Source organism: Malania oleifera, chromosome 10 (genome assembly GCF_029873635.1).
Source record: "Malania oleifera isolate guangnan ecotype guangnan chromosome 10, ASM2987363v1, whole genome shotgun sequence".
In the NCBI taxonomy this organism is placed as follows: Eukaryota; Viridiplantae; Streptophyta; class Magnoliopsida; order Santalales; family Ximeniaceae; genus Malania; species Malania oleifera.
In genome coordinates, this window is record NC_080426.1 from 76815235 (window position 1) to 76836873 (window position 21639).

General features: G+C 37.0%; 1 protein-coding gene across 5 annotated transcripts in view; it reads left to right on the top strand.

Moving 5' to 3' along the window:
* LOC131166263 (BEACH domain-containing protein C2) overlaps positions 1-21639 on the top strand; it is a 116547-nt gene that overhangs the window by 57247 nt on the left and 37661 nt on the right. For all 5 annotated transcript variants that reach the window (XM_058124641.1, XM_058124646.1, XM_058124643.1 and 2 more), the window contains exons 11-13: positions 306-928; positions 1481-1565; positions 1734-1928. In XM_058124641.1, the coding sequence (XP_057980624.1) occupies positions 306-928; positions 1481-1565; positions 1734-1928 (903 nt within the window). The remainder of the gene's footprint in view (positions 1-305; positions 929-1480; positions 1566-1733; positions 1929-21639) is intronic.

Sequence of the window (21639 nt, forward strand, 5' to 3'; positions counted from 1 at the left end):
AATCAGTAGGAGAACTGTCCCTATTATTGCAGCTGGTTCTGTTTTGAACAATATGTAGTTGTATGGTTATTCACCTGTATGCAAATTATGATGCATGTATCTGGTTGACTAAAATATACTTGTGTTGCACATCTATATTGTCATGCCTTCTGTTTTTTGCATTCAAACCATATGTATTGCTCCTGGAACATCAGCTTTATCAGACTAGATGGTCATATTAAATTGAATCTTGGAGTGTCATTCCATTGTTAACATTTATGTCAATTCGTTTCTTCATGGAACTCACACTATCAATATTTCATCAGGTTCTTGCTTCTATGGCTGATGCAAATGGGCAAATTTCTGCAACAGTGATGGAACGTCTTACTGCAGCAGCTGCAGCAGAGCCGTATGAATCTGTTTCGTGTGCTTTTGCATCATATGGGAGCTGTGCTATTGATTTAGCAGAGGGTTGGAAATACAGGAGCCGACTCTGGTATGGAGTTGGCCATTCATCAAAAACAAGTATCTTTGGTGGTGGCGGCAGTGGCTTGGAATCTTGGAAGTCCACTTTGGAAAAAGATGCAAGTGGAAACTGGATTGAACTTCCTCTAATAAAGAAATCAGTTGCCATGCTCCAGGCTTTGTTATTAGATGAGTCTGGACTTGGTGGTGGTCTCGGTATAGGAGGAGGATCAGGCACTGGAATGGGAGGAATGGCAGCACTTTATCAGTTGTTGGACAGTGATCAACCATTCTTATGCATGCTTCGCATGGTGCTTGTTTCAATCAGGGAAGAAGATAATGGGGATGATACCATGCTTATGAGGAATGTGAGTACTGAGGATGGAATGCTAGAAGGATTGCACCGAGAAGCTAGCAGTGCCATGTCCCTGGATAATAATGCTCGAATGTCAGCTAGGAAACCACGGTCAGCTCTACTATGGAGGTACATGATAACTTGACAAGAATTTGATGATCTTTGATTTGTTTTTTGTTTTTTGTTTTTTGTTTTTGAGGTTTTCTTCTAAGTTTCTCAACAATATTCTTGTCTCTCTCTTGAAACAGCTGTAAATTAATGCAAACACTTGTATTTTTATGCCATGAGTGGCTATTTATAGGAATTCTCCAAGCAAGATTGATTGAGACATTGAGTATTCCAATCCATGGATAGTTTTGGAGACATTACCAAAGTTTATTCCAAGTAAATTTAATTCGTTATTATGAAGTTCTTGTCCATGGCATTTTCTTTTAAATAAAAATTCTTATGTTTTTTGTCCTTTTTCTTATTCCAATCATCAGTTACTTCAAATGGCGGATACAGATACATGCAAATGCTCACTTGGACTTTATAGCAATGTATTGATGAATATATAATGCATAAAAGATTGAAACTTTCTTTGGACTTCGATGGCCTATTGTTTTTTCTTTGGCTGCTACTGCATTTCATACCAAAATTTATACAGATGAATTGAACTAATTCACTATTGGTGACATGCAGTGTGCTTTCGCCTGTTCTAAACATGCCAATTTCTGAGTCCAAGAGACAAAGAGTCTTGGTTGCATCTTGCGTTCTATACTCAGAGGTTAGGCTTGTATTGATATGTTAATGTCTTTTTTTCCAGGCTATTTTGTATTATTTTTGCAGACTCTGAGAGTGAATTCTTTTCTTAATTCATTCCAATGGGTGCAATTTTTTTCTGGTGGTAAATACTTTTTCTTGTAGTTATCTTACTTTGACAAGCATGCTACAGGTCTGGCATGCAGTGAGCATGGACAGAAAACCTCTTCGTAAGCAGTACCTAGAGGCCATTTTACCCCCATTTGTAGCAATTTTGAGGAGGTGGCGGCCACTTTTGGCAGGAATTCATGAACTTGCCACTGCAGATGGTCTCAATCCTCTTGTTGTTGATGATCGTGCATTGGCTGCTGATGCACTGCCTATAGAGGTAATTCAACAATTAGTTTATGTTATTTTACATTGCATCTTTCCTTATTTCTAGCCTTTGTTTGCATTGTAGCTGTTGTAGTCTGGTTTATTGTGACCTGTTTTCTTGAACGCTACTGTTCTTTTTATGGAAAGACATAGCCTACATGCAATATTGCAGTTGTAGTCACCCAAGTGATAAAAGTAAAAGTCTATAAGATTTCTGATTATAGACCTATTAGTCTAGCATCAAGTGTGTACAAAATAATCACTAAATTAATAGCTAATATGTTAAGTGTGGTGCTTAAGATTATTTCTAAATGCTAAGGCCCAGAGTTCTTTTGTCAGGGAAAGACAGATTGTGGTTACCATTTTGATTGTGAATGAATCCGTTGAGGAGGAGGAAGAAGAAGGGGCTCATTTTTAAGTTGGATTTTGGAAAAGCTTAGGATAGAATGAGTTTGAACTTTTTGGATAAGATTTTTGTGAGGAAGGGGTTTGGAGAGAAATGGCATTGATGGATATGAAAGGTTGTATCTCTAACGTGAATTATTCGGTGATAGTGAATGGTGAGCCTAAATCTTGGTTTAGGGCCACTGGGGGATCAGACAAGGGGAATCCTTTTTCTCTGTTTTTGTTTGTTTTAGTGGCTGATGTTTTGAGTAGGACGGTTGATAGGGCGGTGGTCAGAGGATTAGTGAAAGGTCTAGGAGTGGAGAAGGAGGAGATTATGGTGTCTTACCTTCAGTTTGCGGATGATATTGTCTTTTTCTTGGAGGATCATAGGCCTTTATTTTTTTAAAAAAATATATTGAGGTTTCTCCAAATTTTTGGAAGGGTATCGGGGTTTAAGATTGATATGGCGAAGAGTGGTGTGGTGGCCATTAACATGCCTGCAGATCATGTCAGGGAATCAGCTTTGGAAGTACTGTGTGCTGAGTTGGAATGGCCGCTGTCCTATATAGGGGTTCTTTTTGGGGGTGATCCTAGATCAGTTAGTTTTTGGGATCCAGTGGTGGAGGAAGTGTTCAAGCGTTTAGATGGGTGGAAGGAGCTCTTTTTTCTTAGGGAGGTTGGATTACCTTAATTCAGGCATGTCTTTCTAATATCCCGCTGTATTTTCTTTCTATTTTCAAAATTCCAGCACGAGTAGCTAGTAAGATTGAGAGAATTATGAAAGATTTTCTCTGGTGAGGGTAGGGGATTTTAAGGGTCATTTAGTGAGACTGGAGGTGGTTTGTAGGACTAAAGGGGTGGGTGGTTTGGGTCTTGAAAATTTGGTGTCTTAAGAACACAGCTCTTTTAGCTAAATGGCTATGGCAGTTGCCCCTAGAGGATTCTTCCTTGTGGCATAAGTTATCAAAAGCAAGTTTGGACTTGATGGGGAATGGGTGGGATACTAATTTTGGCTCTAGATGTTCTTCGGAAAGTTGTTGGAAAGCTATTTCCCAGATTTCCCCTTCCTTTATTCCCCATGCTAAATTTGTGTCAGGTAAGGGCTGTAATATCCGTTTTTGAAAAGACCTTTGGTTGGGGAATGTTGTTTTGTCCACCTCTTTTCTTCGCGTGTTTCACTTGAGCTCAGGGCAGAATGATCCCATATCTTCTTTTAGTGCACATCCAGGCTTCTTGGGATTTTCACTTCAGAAGATCCTTGAATGATAGGGAAACTATTATCTTCTTTGTTGGTCATGTTGAATAATTATCGGGTATCTTGGGAAGATGATAGTCAATAGTGGTTGTTGGATCCTTCAGGGGTTTATTCTTGTAAATCTTTTTGTGAAATCTTGGTTGGCACCAATTTCTTCTTTCCACTCTACAAAATTACTTGGAAGATCAAAATTGCCCATGAAATCAAAGCATTTCTTTGGTTCGTTGTGCTTAATAGGATAAATGCTAATGACTTGCTGCAGATTAGGAAACTTTAAAGGCTCTCTCCCCACCATTTTCTCTTTTCCACTCTACAGAATTATGTGGAAGGTCAAAATCGTCCATGAAATTAGAGCATTTCTTTGGTTGGTTGTGCTTAATAGGATAAATCCTAATGACTTGCTGCAGATTAGGAGACCTTTAGAGGCTTACTCTCCACCAAATTCTCCTTTCCACTCTACAAAATTATTTGGAAGGTCAAAATCATCCTGAAATCAAAGCATTTCTTTGGTTGGTTACGCTTAATAGGATAAATGCTAATGACTTGCTGCAGATTAGGAGACCTTTAAAGGCCCTCTTTCCAGATATATGCATGCTTCTTTTTGATTGCTCAGAATCTGCTCCACATCTTCTCTCTTGCATTTGATTTTGCGTGGAAGATTTGGAACAAGCTATTCAATTATTTTGGGAAAGTTGGGTTTGTCCAAGGACAGTGGAGGAGCTTTTGGAAATATCTTTTGTTGGGTTTGGTAGGAAGAAGGAAGGAATTGCATTATGGAATTTGCTATATTTGCAGTATTTTGGTATTTGTGGAAGGAATGTGACTTTTGTATATTTTCGGGGAAGAAGCTATCATATTTGCTGGCATGAGAAAAGGTTCATTTTCTAGCTTCTTTATGGTGTATGGGTAATGGAAACTTCAAGGGGATGTGTTTCTCAGATGTCTGCATGATTGGAATTCTCTTTTAAGGCGTGCTGATTTTCTTTTGCTGCTCTTTACACTTTTTGTTTTCAATTTTTTGTTTTCTCTGGGGGTTCCCAAATTTCATTAAGGAGATGTCTTTTCTCCTGATTGTTCATTCTTTCTCTACTAATGAATTTCTTTTTCTATAAAAAAGAAAATATTGGAGTTGTAGTCTTTCTCTCTCTCTCTTGCTACAAACTGAGTCAGGAGAAGTTGCTCGCGGAAGGGTTCATTCCATAAGTTAATATCATGTTTCTGTAGTCAGGCCGGACAGTGTAGTCAGTAATGTTTGTTCAGCTCAGGTGTTGTCTATATGCACAATCATTGTTGTGGAGGTAGCACTTCATTCTAAATTGATTATACCATTTAATTTCACTATTTTTTTCTATACTATTTTTTACTTGTTCTGTTTGGAAAGTAACTAAATGGTGTTCCATTATCTTTCTTTGAAATTTCTTTGTAGTTATGAATATAATTTAATTTTTTTTCATGAGTAGAATATTGTTAATGAAGAAAGAAAGTGAGTGCAAAAGAAGTATGATCGTCCTCCAAATTGAAACAAAGTAAGCTCCATAAAAAAAAAAAAAAAAAAAAACCGTTGCAATAAGTGCTCTGAAATCATGCCAAACATTAGAGAAACATATCCTGTTGAAAAAACCAGCGACACAAGACCACAAATTGATAGATGCAAGAGAAACTATCCTCTCCCACAGATGCTGCAAAGATAAGAATTTTCCCTGAAAGATCTGTGTGATGCTATCCAACTATAACACTAGTTTGGCACAGAAATAGCACTGCACCACATACTTTTAGCCTCCTTCCTTTCAAAACTGAAACCTAGTCTTCAAGAAAGCTTCATAAGTCTTTGGACAATTTCATTGCTCATAAAAAAGCAACATATTTCAAATGTGGTGAACAACAGAAACAACAGGAAAAAAATGCGAGTATCTCTGCTATAAAACACAAAACATGCACATCAAAGGAAATCTTTCTTTGGTGTTCTTACTTGCAAGAACCTCCAAGTGTCAGCGTTCAACACATGTTGTATGCTGAGTCATTGGCCCTTGTCTGGTTTGCTACATCACTTGTACAAAACGTGTCAAAAATTAAATTAATTAGTTTTAGTTTTGGTTTGAAAAAGAGTTCGATGTTTTGGCGAGCTCTTGTTTGTCAGATATTGTTGGAATTGATAATAAAATGAGGAATAAGAATTGATCCTGGAGTCGAATAGTATCAGGAAATACTGATGCTGATGTAGTTCCTTCGATCCCTACGGTTGGTGCTTGCTCAGTTCCTAATGATGGATGCTCAATCTTTGAGGATGTGCTGGAGGTGGTGTGTGTTTGGTGTGGGGGGATGATAGACAGCTCTGCACCATCAATCAACGTTGCTAAGGGAAAAGGCGGAGGAGGTTAGTCCTGAGGAAGATAGGTTGTTTTGTATGAATGATGGAATGATGACGGTCAGTGGGCTGGGCCTGGGTCTTTGACGATTAATTAGACTTGGGCCCGTTTTTTGAAAGCAATAAAGGCCTTTTAAAATTTCTGATGGGCCTGTTAGTTAAGGAGGCTCAAGAGCAGAATTTTGATTCTATGTTGGGCCAGATTAGAGAGGAGAAAATTCAGCAGGGTAAATCGCAGTTGGGCCAATGGGAAGGTCTGGCTCAAATGCTTAGTCAGGTTTCCGGTAATAAAGAAGGCCTTCTTATGACAACTTGTGAGGCTGTGGGATCTAATCTCTCCTCAGAGAAGAAGGAAGATGTTTGTGATTCAGAGCTTAAATCATCTTCTAACAGGATCTATGGTGGTCAAGAGGAGAGAAGCAGTTGCTCTGAAAATGAAAAAGAAAAGGAGGCGGAATAAGATAGGTGGCCTGCTAAAAAGCCTACTAATTTTCTAGAGAATGGTGCATCTCTTATACTGGAGAAGAATGATAGTAGGCGGGGTTCCAGGATTGAGTTTGGGGAATCTTCTCTGAAGAATTTTTGTTCTTGTGGTGTTGAAAATCAAGATTTTATTGTTGGTTCAGAGGGGAATTCAAAAGATAAGGAAGTCAATTCGGATAATCCGAGGATTTGAAAGGTTTACAATCACCGTAAGGAAGTGCATTTGGGTTTTGAAAGAAGGAAGTATTTGAAGATAATTGGGATTCATCTAATGACAAAAAAAGAAAAAAAAAAAAAAAATCTTAAGAGAGATTCTAAAGGTGTTTTAAGTATAGTGGAGGAGCCAAATTTTGAGAGGATTAATGTAAGGATAGTAAGAGATGGGGGGATGCTTTAGAGGACGATGGTGCTGGTAGTAGTGAATTTGAATGTGACGAGGGTTTACTTTTGGATCAAATTCGGGAGCAGCTAGGATTGTTTTCCGATTCTTCTAATGATTGTCTCGGGAATTTATCTTATGTGCTGTCCAAGGTCTTAAATTTCAATCTAGACTCAAATTTCGAAGCTCCAAAAGTACGGAAATTTTGACGGAAATTTTGATTTTGATTTGAAAAAATAACGGAAATTAGTAGTAAAACATGGAATTCTTTGTGAAACTTTAGAAATGGTTAGCAAACACAATAATATAGGTTTTAGGACTAATATATTACAAATTAAATACATCTATGTTTTGTATGAGGTCAAAAAGTTTTAAAATATTATGTGTATCAAACATATTTGTAAGATAATGTACGCTAAACATATTCAGTTAATACAAATGAAATTCATAAATCATTTAAATATTATTTATTATACAAATAATGATAATTTAGACATGAATGGTTAAATAAAATGTTACTGTAAGTTTATTTTTTCATATAATTTCAAAAGCACTTGTAATAATCTTTTGTTTCGATAAAATAAATAAAATAAATTAAAAAAAAATTTCACTTCACTCCTAAATCTTTGATTTGTATTTTGATGAATTTCATTGTATAGGTAAAATTTCGACAAGTTTTGCTAAAATTTCATGATTTCGATAAATTTCGGATGATTCGTTGAGATCGACGGAAATTGTGCAAGATGGAAATCGACTGCCATGTCAATTTCGAGGGTGACGGAAATCAGAAATTTCAACGGAAAATTTGACAATTTCGTGGAAATTTAAGACCATGGTGCTGCCTCTAAAAGGTTTACATGGAATTATCATTTTTGAGAATGATGCTTTTAAAAAGGAGCTTAATGTAAAAGATGGAATTCTGCCTAACCCAGGTCCAGAGTCCGCTGAGAAAGACATTCAAACTCAGAACTTGTTGGATGGCTTGGGCCTTTGGGCTTGATGGTGGTAAATCTAAGGCGGAGAAGGGTTAGAGGGAATTATCGAGTTTGAAGTGTTTGGTGAACTATGATGGGAAGGGATTAAAGTGGGGGGTTTTTTTTTTTTTGTAGAAGTTCAGATTTTTATTTTTATTTTATTTTATTTTTCTATTATTATTATTATTTTCTATTTGTTTTTTGCTTTTGTTTTTTTTTCTTTTTTCTTTTAGAGGAATTAGTATCCTCACCTTGATTGTTCATTCTCTTTCTTATTATATCTTCTTTTGTTTCAATTGTTTTTTCTAACACAACCTTGACACGTCCTAACACAACCTGTCGCGTTTTGGACATGCCTTTTGTTAAAGCTTGATATGTATTGTTCACCCAGTCTTACGACTTAAGCTTTTAGTTAAAGTGGTTATGGAGAAAGAAGTGATTTCATTGAAGAAGAAAGAATGTATATAAATGAGAACAAGACATCTTCCTATGGAAAAAAAGAACCAAAAAAGAAGAGACTACTATTAGAACAAAACCGCCTTCCAATCTTGCTGTCCGTTTAATACATCCTTGACCCAACGAACCATAGAGAAGCTACGTATTGAATCCTTTCCCATAGCAAGTAAAAGTAATTCTTTCTAGAAAAGAAAATACGACCATTCTTTTCATCCAGATTCTCCATAAGGCAGCAAAGATCCCACAAGACCTCAAAATTGAACCATCTATACTCTTCTTAGTACCTGTATGGGAGGTGCAGCAAAAAATCTTTCAGCAAACTTGGGTAGACCGAACTCCCCTAAAAAACTCCACATAATTTATTCCAAATCCCCCAAGAGAAAGAACAATGCAAAAATTGATGCCATGCAGATCCTTAGCTGTCCCAACACAAGAAATAAAAAGGGGTAAAGAAGTGCAATAGCTCCTTACATAGGTGGGGAACTATGCGCTTCTCTTTACCTCAAAAGTACACCTTTCATCTGGTTAATTGGGAGGTTGTGTGTAGGTCTAAAAATTAAGAAAAAAAAGAAGAGGGGGGGGGGGGTGGGTTGTGTCTTGGTAAGTTGGTGTTTGAGCACATTGCTTTAAGAAGAGAGAAGAACACTTAATAATAACCTTTAAAGTGGACAAAATAGAAGTCAAATAGATTTCTAGGAGGGTAGATTGTTTATCATGCAAGGATTGTAAAGTTATTCCAGGTGAAAGCCTAACTACACAACATAGGGTCTTAGTGTTAGATATATGTATTAGAAAATGAAAGAAAAAGGATAAAATAAACCAGTGTAAGAGAACTAGGTGGTGGAACCGAAAGGGAGAAAATATAATAAAATTTAAAGATAAAATGATCAAAGATGGGGATTGGACTATAAAGGATGGGATGGATACAAATACTCTTTGGAGTAGATTAGCTAGCTCTATTAAAAAGATAGCGAAGCATATTTTAGGTGAATCAAGGGGAAGATTCTCAAATAGCTAAGAAAGTTGGTGGTGGTGGGATAAAGATGTCCAAAATGCCATAAAGACAAAAAGAATTTGGTATAAAATGTGGCAAAATGTAGAAACATGGATAACTTTGAAAAGCAAAAGGAGGCAAGAAAAGATGCAAAAAAGGCCGTTAGTGAAGCCAAATACAGATCATTTAATAGTTTGTATGATAGATTAGATACAAAAGAAGAAGAAAGAGATATATTTAAACTTGCTAAAGCTAGAGAAGGGAAGAAGTGAGGATGATATTGTCTTGGTTAAGGACAAAGACATTAAAGAAAGATGGTGTAGTTACTTTAGTAAGTTGTTTAATGAAAACCAACTAGAAGGCTTAAACTTGGATTTTATAAATGAGAAAAAGACTAAAAATGTGAGATTTATTTGCATATTAGTGTTAACGAGGTTAAGTTTGCATTAAAAAAGATGAAAAATAGGAAAGCTATAGGACCGGATAACATCCCAATTGAAGTTTGGAAATGCTTAGGTTATAATGGAATTATATGGTTAACTAATTTATTTAACACAATTATAAATACTAAGAAAATTCCAGATGAATAGAGGAAAAATACTTTAATACCTATATACAAAAGTAAAGGAGATATTCAAAATTGTAATAACTATCGTGAAATTAAACTTATGAGTCGTACGATGAAATTATGGGAAAGGGTAGTTGAACAAAGATTAAGGTTAGAAATGAAGGTCTCAGAAACTAAATTTGGTTTTATGCCTAGGAGATCTACCACAGAAGCTATGTATCTTTTAAGAAGATTAATGGAAAATTTTACGGAAAAGAAGAGGGATTGGCATATGGTATTTATTGACCTAGAGAAAGCATATGATAGGATACCTAGGGAAGTTCTCTGGTGGGTTTTAGAAAAAAAGGTGTATGAAGTAGGTACACTAATGTCATTAAGGGTATATGTACGATGGAGTAATGACTAGTGTAAGGATTGTAGATGGAGAAACTAGAGAATTTTCAATCACTGTATATATCAAGGATCTACTTGGAGCCCTTACCTTTTAGCTTTAGTGATGGACTAACTGACTAAGAGTATTCAAAATGAGGTACCATGGTATATGTTGTTTGCAAATGATATTGTATTAATTGATGAAACTAAGGGCGGAGTAGAGGTTGAGTTAGAATTATGGAGAGAAGCTTTCGAATCTTGAGGCTTTAGGATGCTTAGATATAAGACAGAATATATGAAATGTAATTTTAATAATGGTAGGAGGAATATTGGAGACAAAGTTAAACTTGATGATGAAGAAATAAATAGCGCTTGTAGATTTTGATACCTTGGATTTATTATGCAAGCTGAAGGAGAAATAGAAAATGATGTAATGCATAGAAAATGATGTAATGCATAGAGTTAAAGCAGGTTGAGTAAAATGGAGAAGTGCTTTAAGTGTGCTTTGTGATCATAGAATACCCTTAAAATTAAAAGGGAAGTTTTATAGAATGGTTATAAGACCAACTATGCTATATGGATCGGAATGTTAGGCGATGAAGAAACAAAATATCCAAAATGTAAAAGCTTCCGAGATGAGAATGCTTAGATGAATGAGTGGTATAGCATTGAAAGATAAATTAAGGAATGAATATATTCGCGTTAAGTTAGGTGTAGTTGTTGTAGAAGATAAGATAAGGGAGGGACAACTCAGATGGTATGGACAATTGCAACGTAGGCCACATAGTGCACTAGTGAGGAAGGGTGAGTTAGTTACTGTTTTTTTTTTTGGGGGGGGGGGGGTGGGAGTAGAAGGGGTAGGGGTTGACCTAAAATAACTTGGAAGGAGATGGTGAGTAAGGATTTAATAGCCTTGAATTTGTCAAAAGAAATGGTCTATTATCGCATAAATTGGCGGAAAATGATTCATATAGCCGACCCCACCTAGTGGGACTTAAGGCTTGGTTTTGTTGTTGTTGTTGTAGGATAATAGGCGGGATGCTAATTTGGGTTTGAGATATTCTTGTGAAAGTCCTTGAAAGGTATTTCATAGTTACATCCTCTTTTTATTCCTTGTGAAAATTTTATTGTGGAAAATGGGTATCATATTCAGTTTTGGGAAGACATTTGGGTGGGTGTTCTTTGCTTTGCTCATATTTTCCCTGTTTGTATAGATTGTCCTCTTTGCACAACGAATCTATTTCTTTGTCTTACTTCTAATGGAGTTGGTTTTTGTTGGGAATTGGGATTTCCATTTTTATGGAACTCTTAATGATAGGGACGTGTTGGAGCACGCCTCCTCATTAAGTTTTTTGGTCGACATGCTTCTTTCCAAATGAAAAGACTACCAGTCCTGGATTCTTGATTCTTCTGAGGAGTATTCTTGTAAATCTGTTTTTGAGCATTTAACCAATAGAAACTTGTCTTTCCCATTTCATAGATCTATTTGGAAGGCTGGCTTTAATTTGGTTATTTTTTCTTAATAGAGTTAACAGTAGTAACAATATGCTGCAAAGTATGACGCGTTTCAAGGCTTTATCTCCAGATGGTTATTCTATTTTTTTCATTTTATTTTTCTTTTTGTTATAAAATTAAGAATCCACTTCTCACCTCATCCCTCATTGCTTCTTTTCTTGGAGGGCATGGAATAATCTATTTGTCTTATTTGGAGAGAGTTGGGTGTCTCTGGAGTTGGTGGAGGATTTGTTAGAGTTTTTTTCCCATTTTAATTTTGTTATTTAATAAAATATTAAATAATACTTTGTTTGGGAAAAGATTTCCCATTTTAAGGCTTACGTAATCTCACAAGTTGGGGTTGCGAGATTTAGGAAATTTTTTTGAAAAAATAGATTTGCATGGGACAGAGGATTCCAGAAGAAGGAGTAGAAGTAGCAGCAGTAGCGGCAGCACAAAATATGAGGGTTCGTCTTGCGACAACGTGAGCGGGAGTTGCTGGCTGTTGCAGATGGGGGAGAGATGATTCTGAGACTCCAATAAAGTAAAATTTGTTAAAATCCTTCATCAACTCAGCCCTAACCATGTTCCAACAATTCTGAAAAGAAAGCCATGGCAAAACCATGTGAGCCCAGAGCCTGATCCTTTCCCATCCCAAACATTGCATTCCAAATTTCATTCTCATAAGGCTTTGCCAACCAACTCTCCTGGTTACAGAAATTAGGCTCCACTCCAACCCCTCAATCTTAGGCCTATTCTCTTCCTTGGAAATAAATTTGAAAGGATTTTTGTAATCTCATTTTGCAATCAAATGAGAACTAGAGGAGACTACTCCTGCCCTCAACTCTTATTTTCCCTAACTAAATTTCTTCTCATCTTACCATGAGCCAGCCTGCAAAAGAATTTAGTACTACAATCATCCTCTCTAACCCATTTAAATTTGACCTTTTGTCTCCAACTCCTCATTTCCTTAAATTCATCTCCTCTACTCATATTGCCACCTCCAAGGCCACTAATCCTCCTTCTATCTCTTTTCTATCCAACATGTCAATATCACTTAAAATGCTATCCTTCACCTTTTTCTCCAAGATTTCAACATTTCCACTTTTTGAAAGCACCTTTTATGTAAATGAAGTTTTTTCATGAACTTAAAACCCTCCCAACCTCTTTTAAACACCTCATCCCAAGTATTCTTAACCAAAGAATGAAAATAACTTATTGATCCAGCCACATGTTTCTTTTTCAACCCTGGAAAGAGCAGGGCCCCACTTAACCTTGCTAGACTCTAACAAAAGAAGGAAATGATTTGACACTAGTCTAGACAAAGGTAAGTTGAGAGAGACTAGGAAAGTCCTCTTCCCACTCACAACAAACAGAATCTATAAAGAGAACTAGCAACTGATCTCTCTCCACCCACAGACCAAGGAAAAACAACATTAACAAAAGGAATATCCCTCAATTCACATTCCCTAATGAGCCTAACAAAGCTCTTTATACTCGAGGTAATCTTTCTTTCCCCTTTCATCTCCCCAGGAAAATCTCACCACATTAAATCTCCCCCCACAAACTGCCTAGAAGATAAAAAAACAAACTCCGCATATAACTCATCCCAAAAACATACCCTATGAGCAGTCTTAGAAGGACTATAAACTGAAGGGAACCACAACTGAGCCGTATCTCTAATTTTCTACAGCAATAACAATGAAAAGAAACATATAAGACTATCAATTTTAGAGAAAAAATGAGAATCTCACAAAAATAAGGATAGCCCCTAGTTGCTCCTTGAGAAGGACGGGTCTTGTAATTCTTAGACTTACCCGTCCCAAGTACTCCTAAGTCCTAATCACCCATTTCAAGTTTAGTTTCTTATAGGAAAACAATACCTGAAGAATTTCTAGACAAAACTTCCATAATCATTCTCCACTTACTAACATCCCTTAAACCCCTCACATTCCAGCTAACAATCTTCATATTTAACTGCTTTTACCCCTTACCTCAATCTCTTCCCCCCACTTAATTGTCAGAAGATGCTAACTTATATAGTTGTTTTTTTTGAACTTTTTTCCCCCTCTCATATGGTTTTGAGGACACAATCACTCTCGGCTCTTGCCCTAAAAGATCAGCTAACTCATACTCTCTAAAGGAACCTGTGTGTAACAGTTCTCTCTTTCAATCCCAAATGAACAAATGGCTATGACGACTCTCTCATTAGATTACTCCCTTTAGCATGCAGAAATATCACTAGATATTGGCTCTATTGGAATAGGCAGAATAGATGGTTGAGAATTAGAGTTCACTATATTCACCCCGTTTTTCCACTCTTGCTCAGAACTACCTGACTCAATTTCTAGAATTGGATCAATCAATCAATCGTTGAAACAATATTCACAACCAGGAACAATAGCCAGTCTCCTTCTCAATCAGACAATCTACTTGGTCAAGTCCCTCTCTTCAAATGGTGAACACCAACCCGTGCTTCTTCTGAGAACCTTAGCGGGCATTGTCTCCTGCTTCTTGCTGTGCAAAGAAGTCACTCTCCCAAATCTACCTGAAGATCTGAAACCTTCTCCATTTTATTTCGAGAAGGTGAAGAAGACTCAAATTCATTATCAATCCCATAGTAATTAACCCCCCCTCCCCGTGGTCTGACTCATGCAGACTCTCCATATCCTCATCTGACTGTAAGTATAACCTATCCCCATCTCCTCCTCAATATGATGGTCAAAGATTATCAATGCTACTTTCAATGATGTAATGGCTCGCCTCGCAGGGCTTATGAGCTCTGAATCTGGTTGTCAAGGTTTCAAATCAGAACAAGTCGTCCACTCAATCGGAGAAGTGTCTTGAACATTTCTAAGCTTTTTAGGGGCTGCCATGTCTGTATAAACCTGGTCAACCTAGGTTCTGCTGCTGAAATCTCATTTCATTTTTGTGGTTTGTCTGCCAAATCAGATTCTGGATGGGCTTGGGCTGATGATACAGGTGGTTTTTTAATAGCCGATCTAGTGTGAGCCTTTGATTTATTGAAAAAAGCCCCATTGAAATGGGCCCAACACTATTAAACCCATTTGTATTTAAACTCAGAGCCAATGTCCTATGTTTGTGATTCTTGCTGGTGTAACCCTTGCTTGGGTAAATTCCCTTTTTATTTGGGATCAAGTTCCTGCTGTTATGGTTCTTGATTTGACTGGAGATTGCCTCACCATTCACCATAAAATTCCTAAAAGCTTCACCATAAGACTTGGTTCTGTTCCTGATTCTGTCTGAGAATTTTGCTTCTTCCACTTTGTATTTCCGAAGTGCATTGATGCACGATGTGTGCAATACATGCCCCAATTCTCTGGTTTAATCTCCTCCTTGGATAATATGGATCTTTGTTGTTCAACAATCATCGCAACAAATTATAAACCCATCTTTCTTTTAATTTTCTTCTTTGCATACAGATATTTTTCTCTGGGCTGTAAGAAGCAGCTCAGCTGTTGTCCTGACGCTTTCTTTCCTTCTGGAAAACAAATTGACATGTTTCAGCCATCTGCTTTGAATCTTTTCAGGCACAAATGTTCCCCAATCATTTTCAAGCAACTTCATGCTGCAATAGAGTCTAAATCAGTCCACTGTCTAGCTTCTCCTTTATAAAATGCTTGTCGACCTAACATGTTTTGTTCTATCATGAAGCACTGGATCGTGAGTAGTGGCTATGGCAGATTTTTTATGGCAATACAGTCTCATAGGTATTGTATTAGTGATTTTCAATTCTTCCAATAATTTTTTAATCCACAATACTTCACAACTTCCATGAGCAACTGCTCTGATTCTGCCTCTGCACTACTCTTAGCTACCACATTGTTTTTTTTTGCTTTGCCATGTAACCAAATTTCCACCAACAAAGGCACAATAACCAGAAGTTGATCTTCTATCGGTTATACTCCTAGCCCAATTTGCATCAGTATATACCTCAACTTGTAGATGTCTATAGTCTTCAAACAATAGACCTTTTCGTGGAGTTTCATTTAAATATCTCAAGATTCTATAAACTGCATCAAAGTGGTCAGGCCCTGGTGAGTGCATGAATTGGCTTACCATACTAACAGCAAAGGCTATGTTAAGACGTGTATGTGATAGATAAAGTAGCCTCCCAACCAATCTTTGGTACTGGTCTTTATTGGTTACTTCTTCAGGCTTGGCAGTTTGTAGTTTAAGATTAGGCTCTATAGGTGTATCAGCTTTACACCCTAGTAAACCTGTTTCTCCAAGCAAGTCAAGCACATATTTTCTTTGTGAAACAAAAATACCTTTTCTTGACCTTGTAAATTCCATATCGAGAAAATACTTCAAGTTATCCAAGTCTTTAATCTCAAATTCATTAGCAAACATCTGTTTTAATTTCTCAATTTCTCAAAATAATATCGTCAACATAGACAATTAGAATAGCAACCTTCCCTTCACTCTAGTGCTTATAGAACATGGTGTGATCAACTTGATCTTGGCTGTAACCATGACCCTTTACAGCCTTCCCAAAGTGTTCAAACCAAGCTCTCAGAGACTGCTTGAGCCCATACAATGATTTTTTTTTTTATATTTTAATTTACACACCTTATCTCTGCCAAGATTACCTTTCAAACCTGGTGGTAATTCCCTAAACACTTCATCCTCTCGATCTCCATTTAAAAAAGCATTCTTTACATCCAACTGGTGTAAGGGCCAGTTAGAATGTACAACTAAGGAGAGTAACAATCGGATTGAGTTTATCTTGGCCATTGGTGCAAAAATTTCTTGATAGTGAATTCTGTATGCTTGTGTAAACCCTTTTGCAACGAGTCTTGCCTTATCTCTCTCTATAGTCTATGTTGCCATCAGCCTTGCATTTAACTGTAAACACTCACTTGCAACCTACAGTTTTCTTTTCCTTCGGTAAATCAAAAATTTCCCAAGTACTCTTGTTCCATAGTGCATTCATCTCTTCAAGAACTGCTAACATTGAATCCGGATTATCCATAGCTTCCTAAATGGTCCTTGGAACAAATAGGTGAGAAATATTATTGGATGTAAAGGCCTTATGATTATGAGAGAGTCTATATTATGATAAATATTTGGCAATGGGGGTGTGTGCTACAGGTTCTAACTCCTTTCCTAATGGCTATAGGTACATCAAGGTTAGTAGATTGATCAACTGGAAGTGTAGTAGAAGGATTACCTAGGATTTCCAAATGACCAGTTTTTGGAGGTGATGATTGATTCTGCTATGAAATTGTGGGATTATCCTTAGTATTAGAACGATACCTGCTTCTAGTATAAACACGAAGCTTAGAAGAAGGATTATTTTGTAGCAATTCTCCCCCTGTTTGTGATGTGACCTTATGCTTTGTACACGCAGATTGGGATTTCCATTTTTTTCAGTATTTAAAATTTCAGTTCCTTGAATGTTTTGTAGAGGGATGTCAATGTCAAGGAAAACATTAGGCATTGGTATAGATGTTTGCCAAAACTGATCTTCACTACTCTCTTTCTCCCCGTGAAGATAAGTTTGGTTAAAGTAAAAGACTGTTTTTCAACAAAAACGACATCCATACTGATGTGAATATTTTTTGTTTTTGGGTTCAAACATTTGTACCTTCTCTTATTGGGAGCATATCCAAGAAACAAACATTTGTCAGCCCTAGGATCTAGTTTAGATCTAAGATGAGCTAGAATATGAACAAAAACAATGCATCCAAATACTTTTTGAGGCAGATCAGAAATTATCCTATTATCAGGAAATGATTTTTTCAGGCATGCCAAAGGAGTGATATACTGCAGTACACGGATAGGCATTCTATTAATAAGGTAACAAGCAGTTAGAATAGCACCCCCCCACAAATATTTTGGAATATGCATAGAAAACATTATAGCCCGTGCAACCTCAAGTAAATGACGATTTTTTCCTTCAGCAAAGCCATTTTGTTGTGGCGTGTCACGACATGTGGATTGATGTTGAATCCCTCTTTCTTTCAAAAAATTTCCCAAAACTTGGTTGAAATATTATGTTCCATTATCCGTACGAAGTATGCTTATTTTTGTGTGAAATTGATTTTCAATCATACTATATAAATTTTTGAATAATATTTCAACTTCAGATTTTCCATTCATAAAATATACATAACAAATCTGAGTATGATCATCTATAAAAGTCACAAACCATTTTTTTCCGGGTAAGCTAGTAACCTTAGAGGGACCCCAAACATCACTATGAATCAAATAAAAAGGTTTTGATGCACGTAGCCTTTTGAATTATAAGGAATTCAATGACTTATTGATAAATGACAAATGTCACAATGAAGAGAAGTACAATCCAAATTTTTAAACAGAATAGGCAACAAATATTTTAAATAAGAAAAAATAGGATGCCCTAATCTAAGATGCCAAAGCATTATTTGATCACGCACATGGATTGAACTAGTTCTACCACTCAAGCCTTGAGCTTGTTTATTGCTGAATAAGGTATCATCAAAATAATAGGGGCCATCGATCATCCTAGCACTGCTTTTCAATGTGAACATGTGTACCCAAAACACAAGATGCAATAGAGAACATGGATGCTTTTGGGTGCACAATGGAGAAGGGAATTCCTATTGAGCATAAAACAGGCTATGATAAAAGCATCAATCCAAATAGTTTTAGCAACATGCATATGGAATAGAGACTGTGCTATGTCAAGTATATGCCTATTTTTTTTGCAAGGCTTTCACCTACCCCATCAAGGGGTATGTATACATCATGTTTGATGAATAATCCCTTTGGCCTAGAAAAACAATTGAAGCTGATTTTGGACAAATTCAAGCACATTATCACATCGAAAATTTGAATACCAATGGCAAACTAACTTTTTATTTCGTGGTAGAATTGAAAAAATTATACTTGTCTTTTAACAAACAAGTATAGGTCATTGCATCATAAAAAATGGACACAATGTATTGATGAGTAGTCAAATTCTTGACTCTACACAAGCCCCAAATCTCTAAATGGATAAGAGAAGACAATTATTTACTATCATACTCAATTTTAGATGGAAAAGATCCTCTAACATGCTTTCTTGACACACAATACATTCAAAACGAGAAACAAACTTGATCATGAGAAAAACGTGTTGTAGTTATTGAAGAGATGGATGACCGAAATGAGTGTGCCCCTTAACAAGAGAAACACCATGAGTAGAAATTGAGGAAGAGGTATGAATTGGATCTACTACCATCACCATCAAAATAGTGCAAGTTGTCCTTCTCATGATCTTCACCAATCCTCTTGTTTGTCTAGACCCTATTTAACACAGTGAGTGGGAAAAAGGGTCACATAAAAATTTTGAAATCTAGTTAATTGACTAATGGATAACTGGTTCAAGGGAAGTTTAGGCACATATAGCTTAGAGGAGAGAGACATAGAGGAAATGGAAGAATATTGCCATAACTAGAAACCAATGTAACTAAACCATTAGCAAGAATAAACTTAAGAGTGTAAAGTAGTAGGTTTCAGGGACTGAAATAAATTAGGGCGACCTGTCACATGGAAGGAGGCACTAGAGTCAATAACCTAGGGTGAAAAGGATGAAGAGGCAAGAAGCTTGGCTTTACTTGAATGGGCCACAACAATATTAGATGTAGAAGACTGAGTTTGGAGTTGTTGAACCATGCAGACAAGGTTGTTATACACTATACTCCTCTCATGACACGAAAGGAGTGGCCAGGTGCACTTGAAGTTTCAACAGTGGAATCACCCTCGGCAAGAGACTTATGGGCCCAAGTCAGTTTCCCATAGAGATCCCAATTGGAAACCTTAGGACAATATGTGCAAATTCGAGAATTTCAATGGCGAACTCCTTGTCCAAAAGATTCTTTCCAAACCTCTTCCTCGTCCTCCAACAATCCCTTTCCATGGTTCAAGGCAGTGCTAACCATGGTGAACTATCACAAGAAGAAGGTTGAGAAGAAGACTGAGAGCCATCTACTTTAGATTCTAGCTTGTGCTTCATTCATGTATCATATGGATTCACTGGCAAGAATTTGATCGTAGATGAGTTGAAGCTGAGGACTCAATGTAGACAAAATCTTGGCTGTCAGAAACTCTGCCCTTTGACTCTTAATCATCTCTAAGTTGGAGCTAATTGGTCGATAGATGTTGAATTCCTGCCACATACCCTTTCAAGTGCTATAGCACTCACTAATGGACCTATCTTCTTGGTCATATTTGAAGAATTTCTCATATATGTCAAAAGCACGAGTTTGATTTTTGTCTTTTGAGAAGCTTTCGCTAAATTCATCCCACAGAGTCTCAACTGTTCTATGAAACATCACTTTTGCAGCAATTCGTGGCTTCATGCTATTCCGCAGCCATGCTAGAAATGTCATTCTCTTCCATCCTATCTTCATAATCCTTGGAGTTTGGAGACCGAGGAGAATGCGAAAAATATTGGAGTTCCCTTTTGCATTAATATACACATGCAGTGCCTGAGATCACAATTGGTAGTTGGAGGATCCAATCAATTTGATTGCTATGATCTGTATGTTAGCAGTATTAGCTGAGCCTAGGCCATCAAAACCACCCCCTATACACTACAAGTCTACAACCAATGTGCACCAGTATCAGGAATGAATAACACAGCAAACGTGCAGAATCAGGTAGCACACACCGCGCAAAACAGCAAACACATAGGCACATTACAACTCTCCAAATCTTACAAGTTCCAGACAGAAAAAAACAGACATGCAAGCACAGAAAAGCACTCTAGAACTTAAAAATTTCAGAACTTTCACTGGAAGCTACAAGCCTTCAACCATAGAACTGAAGCTGCTGTTCCCTTGGAGGAATCACTAACATAAACAGCCTCTCACTCATCCTGTCGAAGTGGCTTTGAGCACACAAAGCAGATAAGACCACACATTGACCCCACAGAACACAGCAGAACACAACAAAGCACTGCAGACAGTTAAACAGCAGTGCAGACACTCCATAACCAGCCTTGTCTAGAAGCATTGGCAGCCATGGAAACAGCAATTACAGCATCACAATAATATTTTCACTAGACCAGCAATAAGAGAAAGCATCAGAACAGCAACAGCAGTCTGCAAACATTAGGGTAGCAGTCCTTAGATTAGTGAACTATCACGAGCCACTCAAAACCCACAAGAGTGCTCATGGCTGAGAGAAGGATAAAAATAAAAACTTAAATGGCTCAAACAGGAAAAAAATATCTTAACTTTAAGGGTTGACAAGGGAGGGAAAGAGAGGAAGAGAAGGGTAACTACATAAGATTAGTCAGGTTTAGAGAAACTGTCTGATTGCATCTTGTAAATCTGAAATAGAAGAATCAAAGAAGAAAATACAGCTTAGAGTTATAGATGGAGAAGAATAAAAAACCGATCAGAAGTTTTCCTGGAGCCTTTCATGGAGCCCCAGGCTCCAGGTCTGCCCTCTTATACATTAATAAACAACAACAATAACAACAACAACAAACCAAGCCATAAGTCCCACTAGGTGGGGTAAGCTATATGAATCCTTTTCCGCCAATTTATGTGATCATGGACCATTTCTTTTGACAAATTTAAGGCTATTAAATCCTTATTCACTATCTCATTTCAAGTTATTTTAGGTCTGCCCCTAGCACTTCTACTACCCCTCACAGTTACTAACTCACTCCTCCTCATTGGCGCACTATGTGGCCTACGTTATAAGTGCCCAAACCATCTGAGTCGTCCCTCCCTTATCTTCTATAGGGGCTACACCTAACTTGTTGCAAATATGTTCATTCCTTAATTTATCTTTCAGTGTTATACCTCTCATCCATCTAAGCATTCTCATCTCGATAACTTTTACATTTTGGATATTCTGCTTCTTTGTCGCCCACCATTTTTGATCCATATAGCATAGCTAGTCTTATGGCCATTTTGTAAAACTTTTGTTTTAATTTTAAGGGTATTCTACGATCACAAAGCACACTTGAAGCACTTCTCCATTTTACCCAACCTGC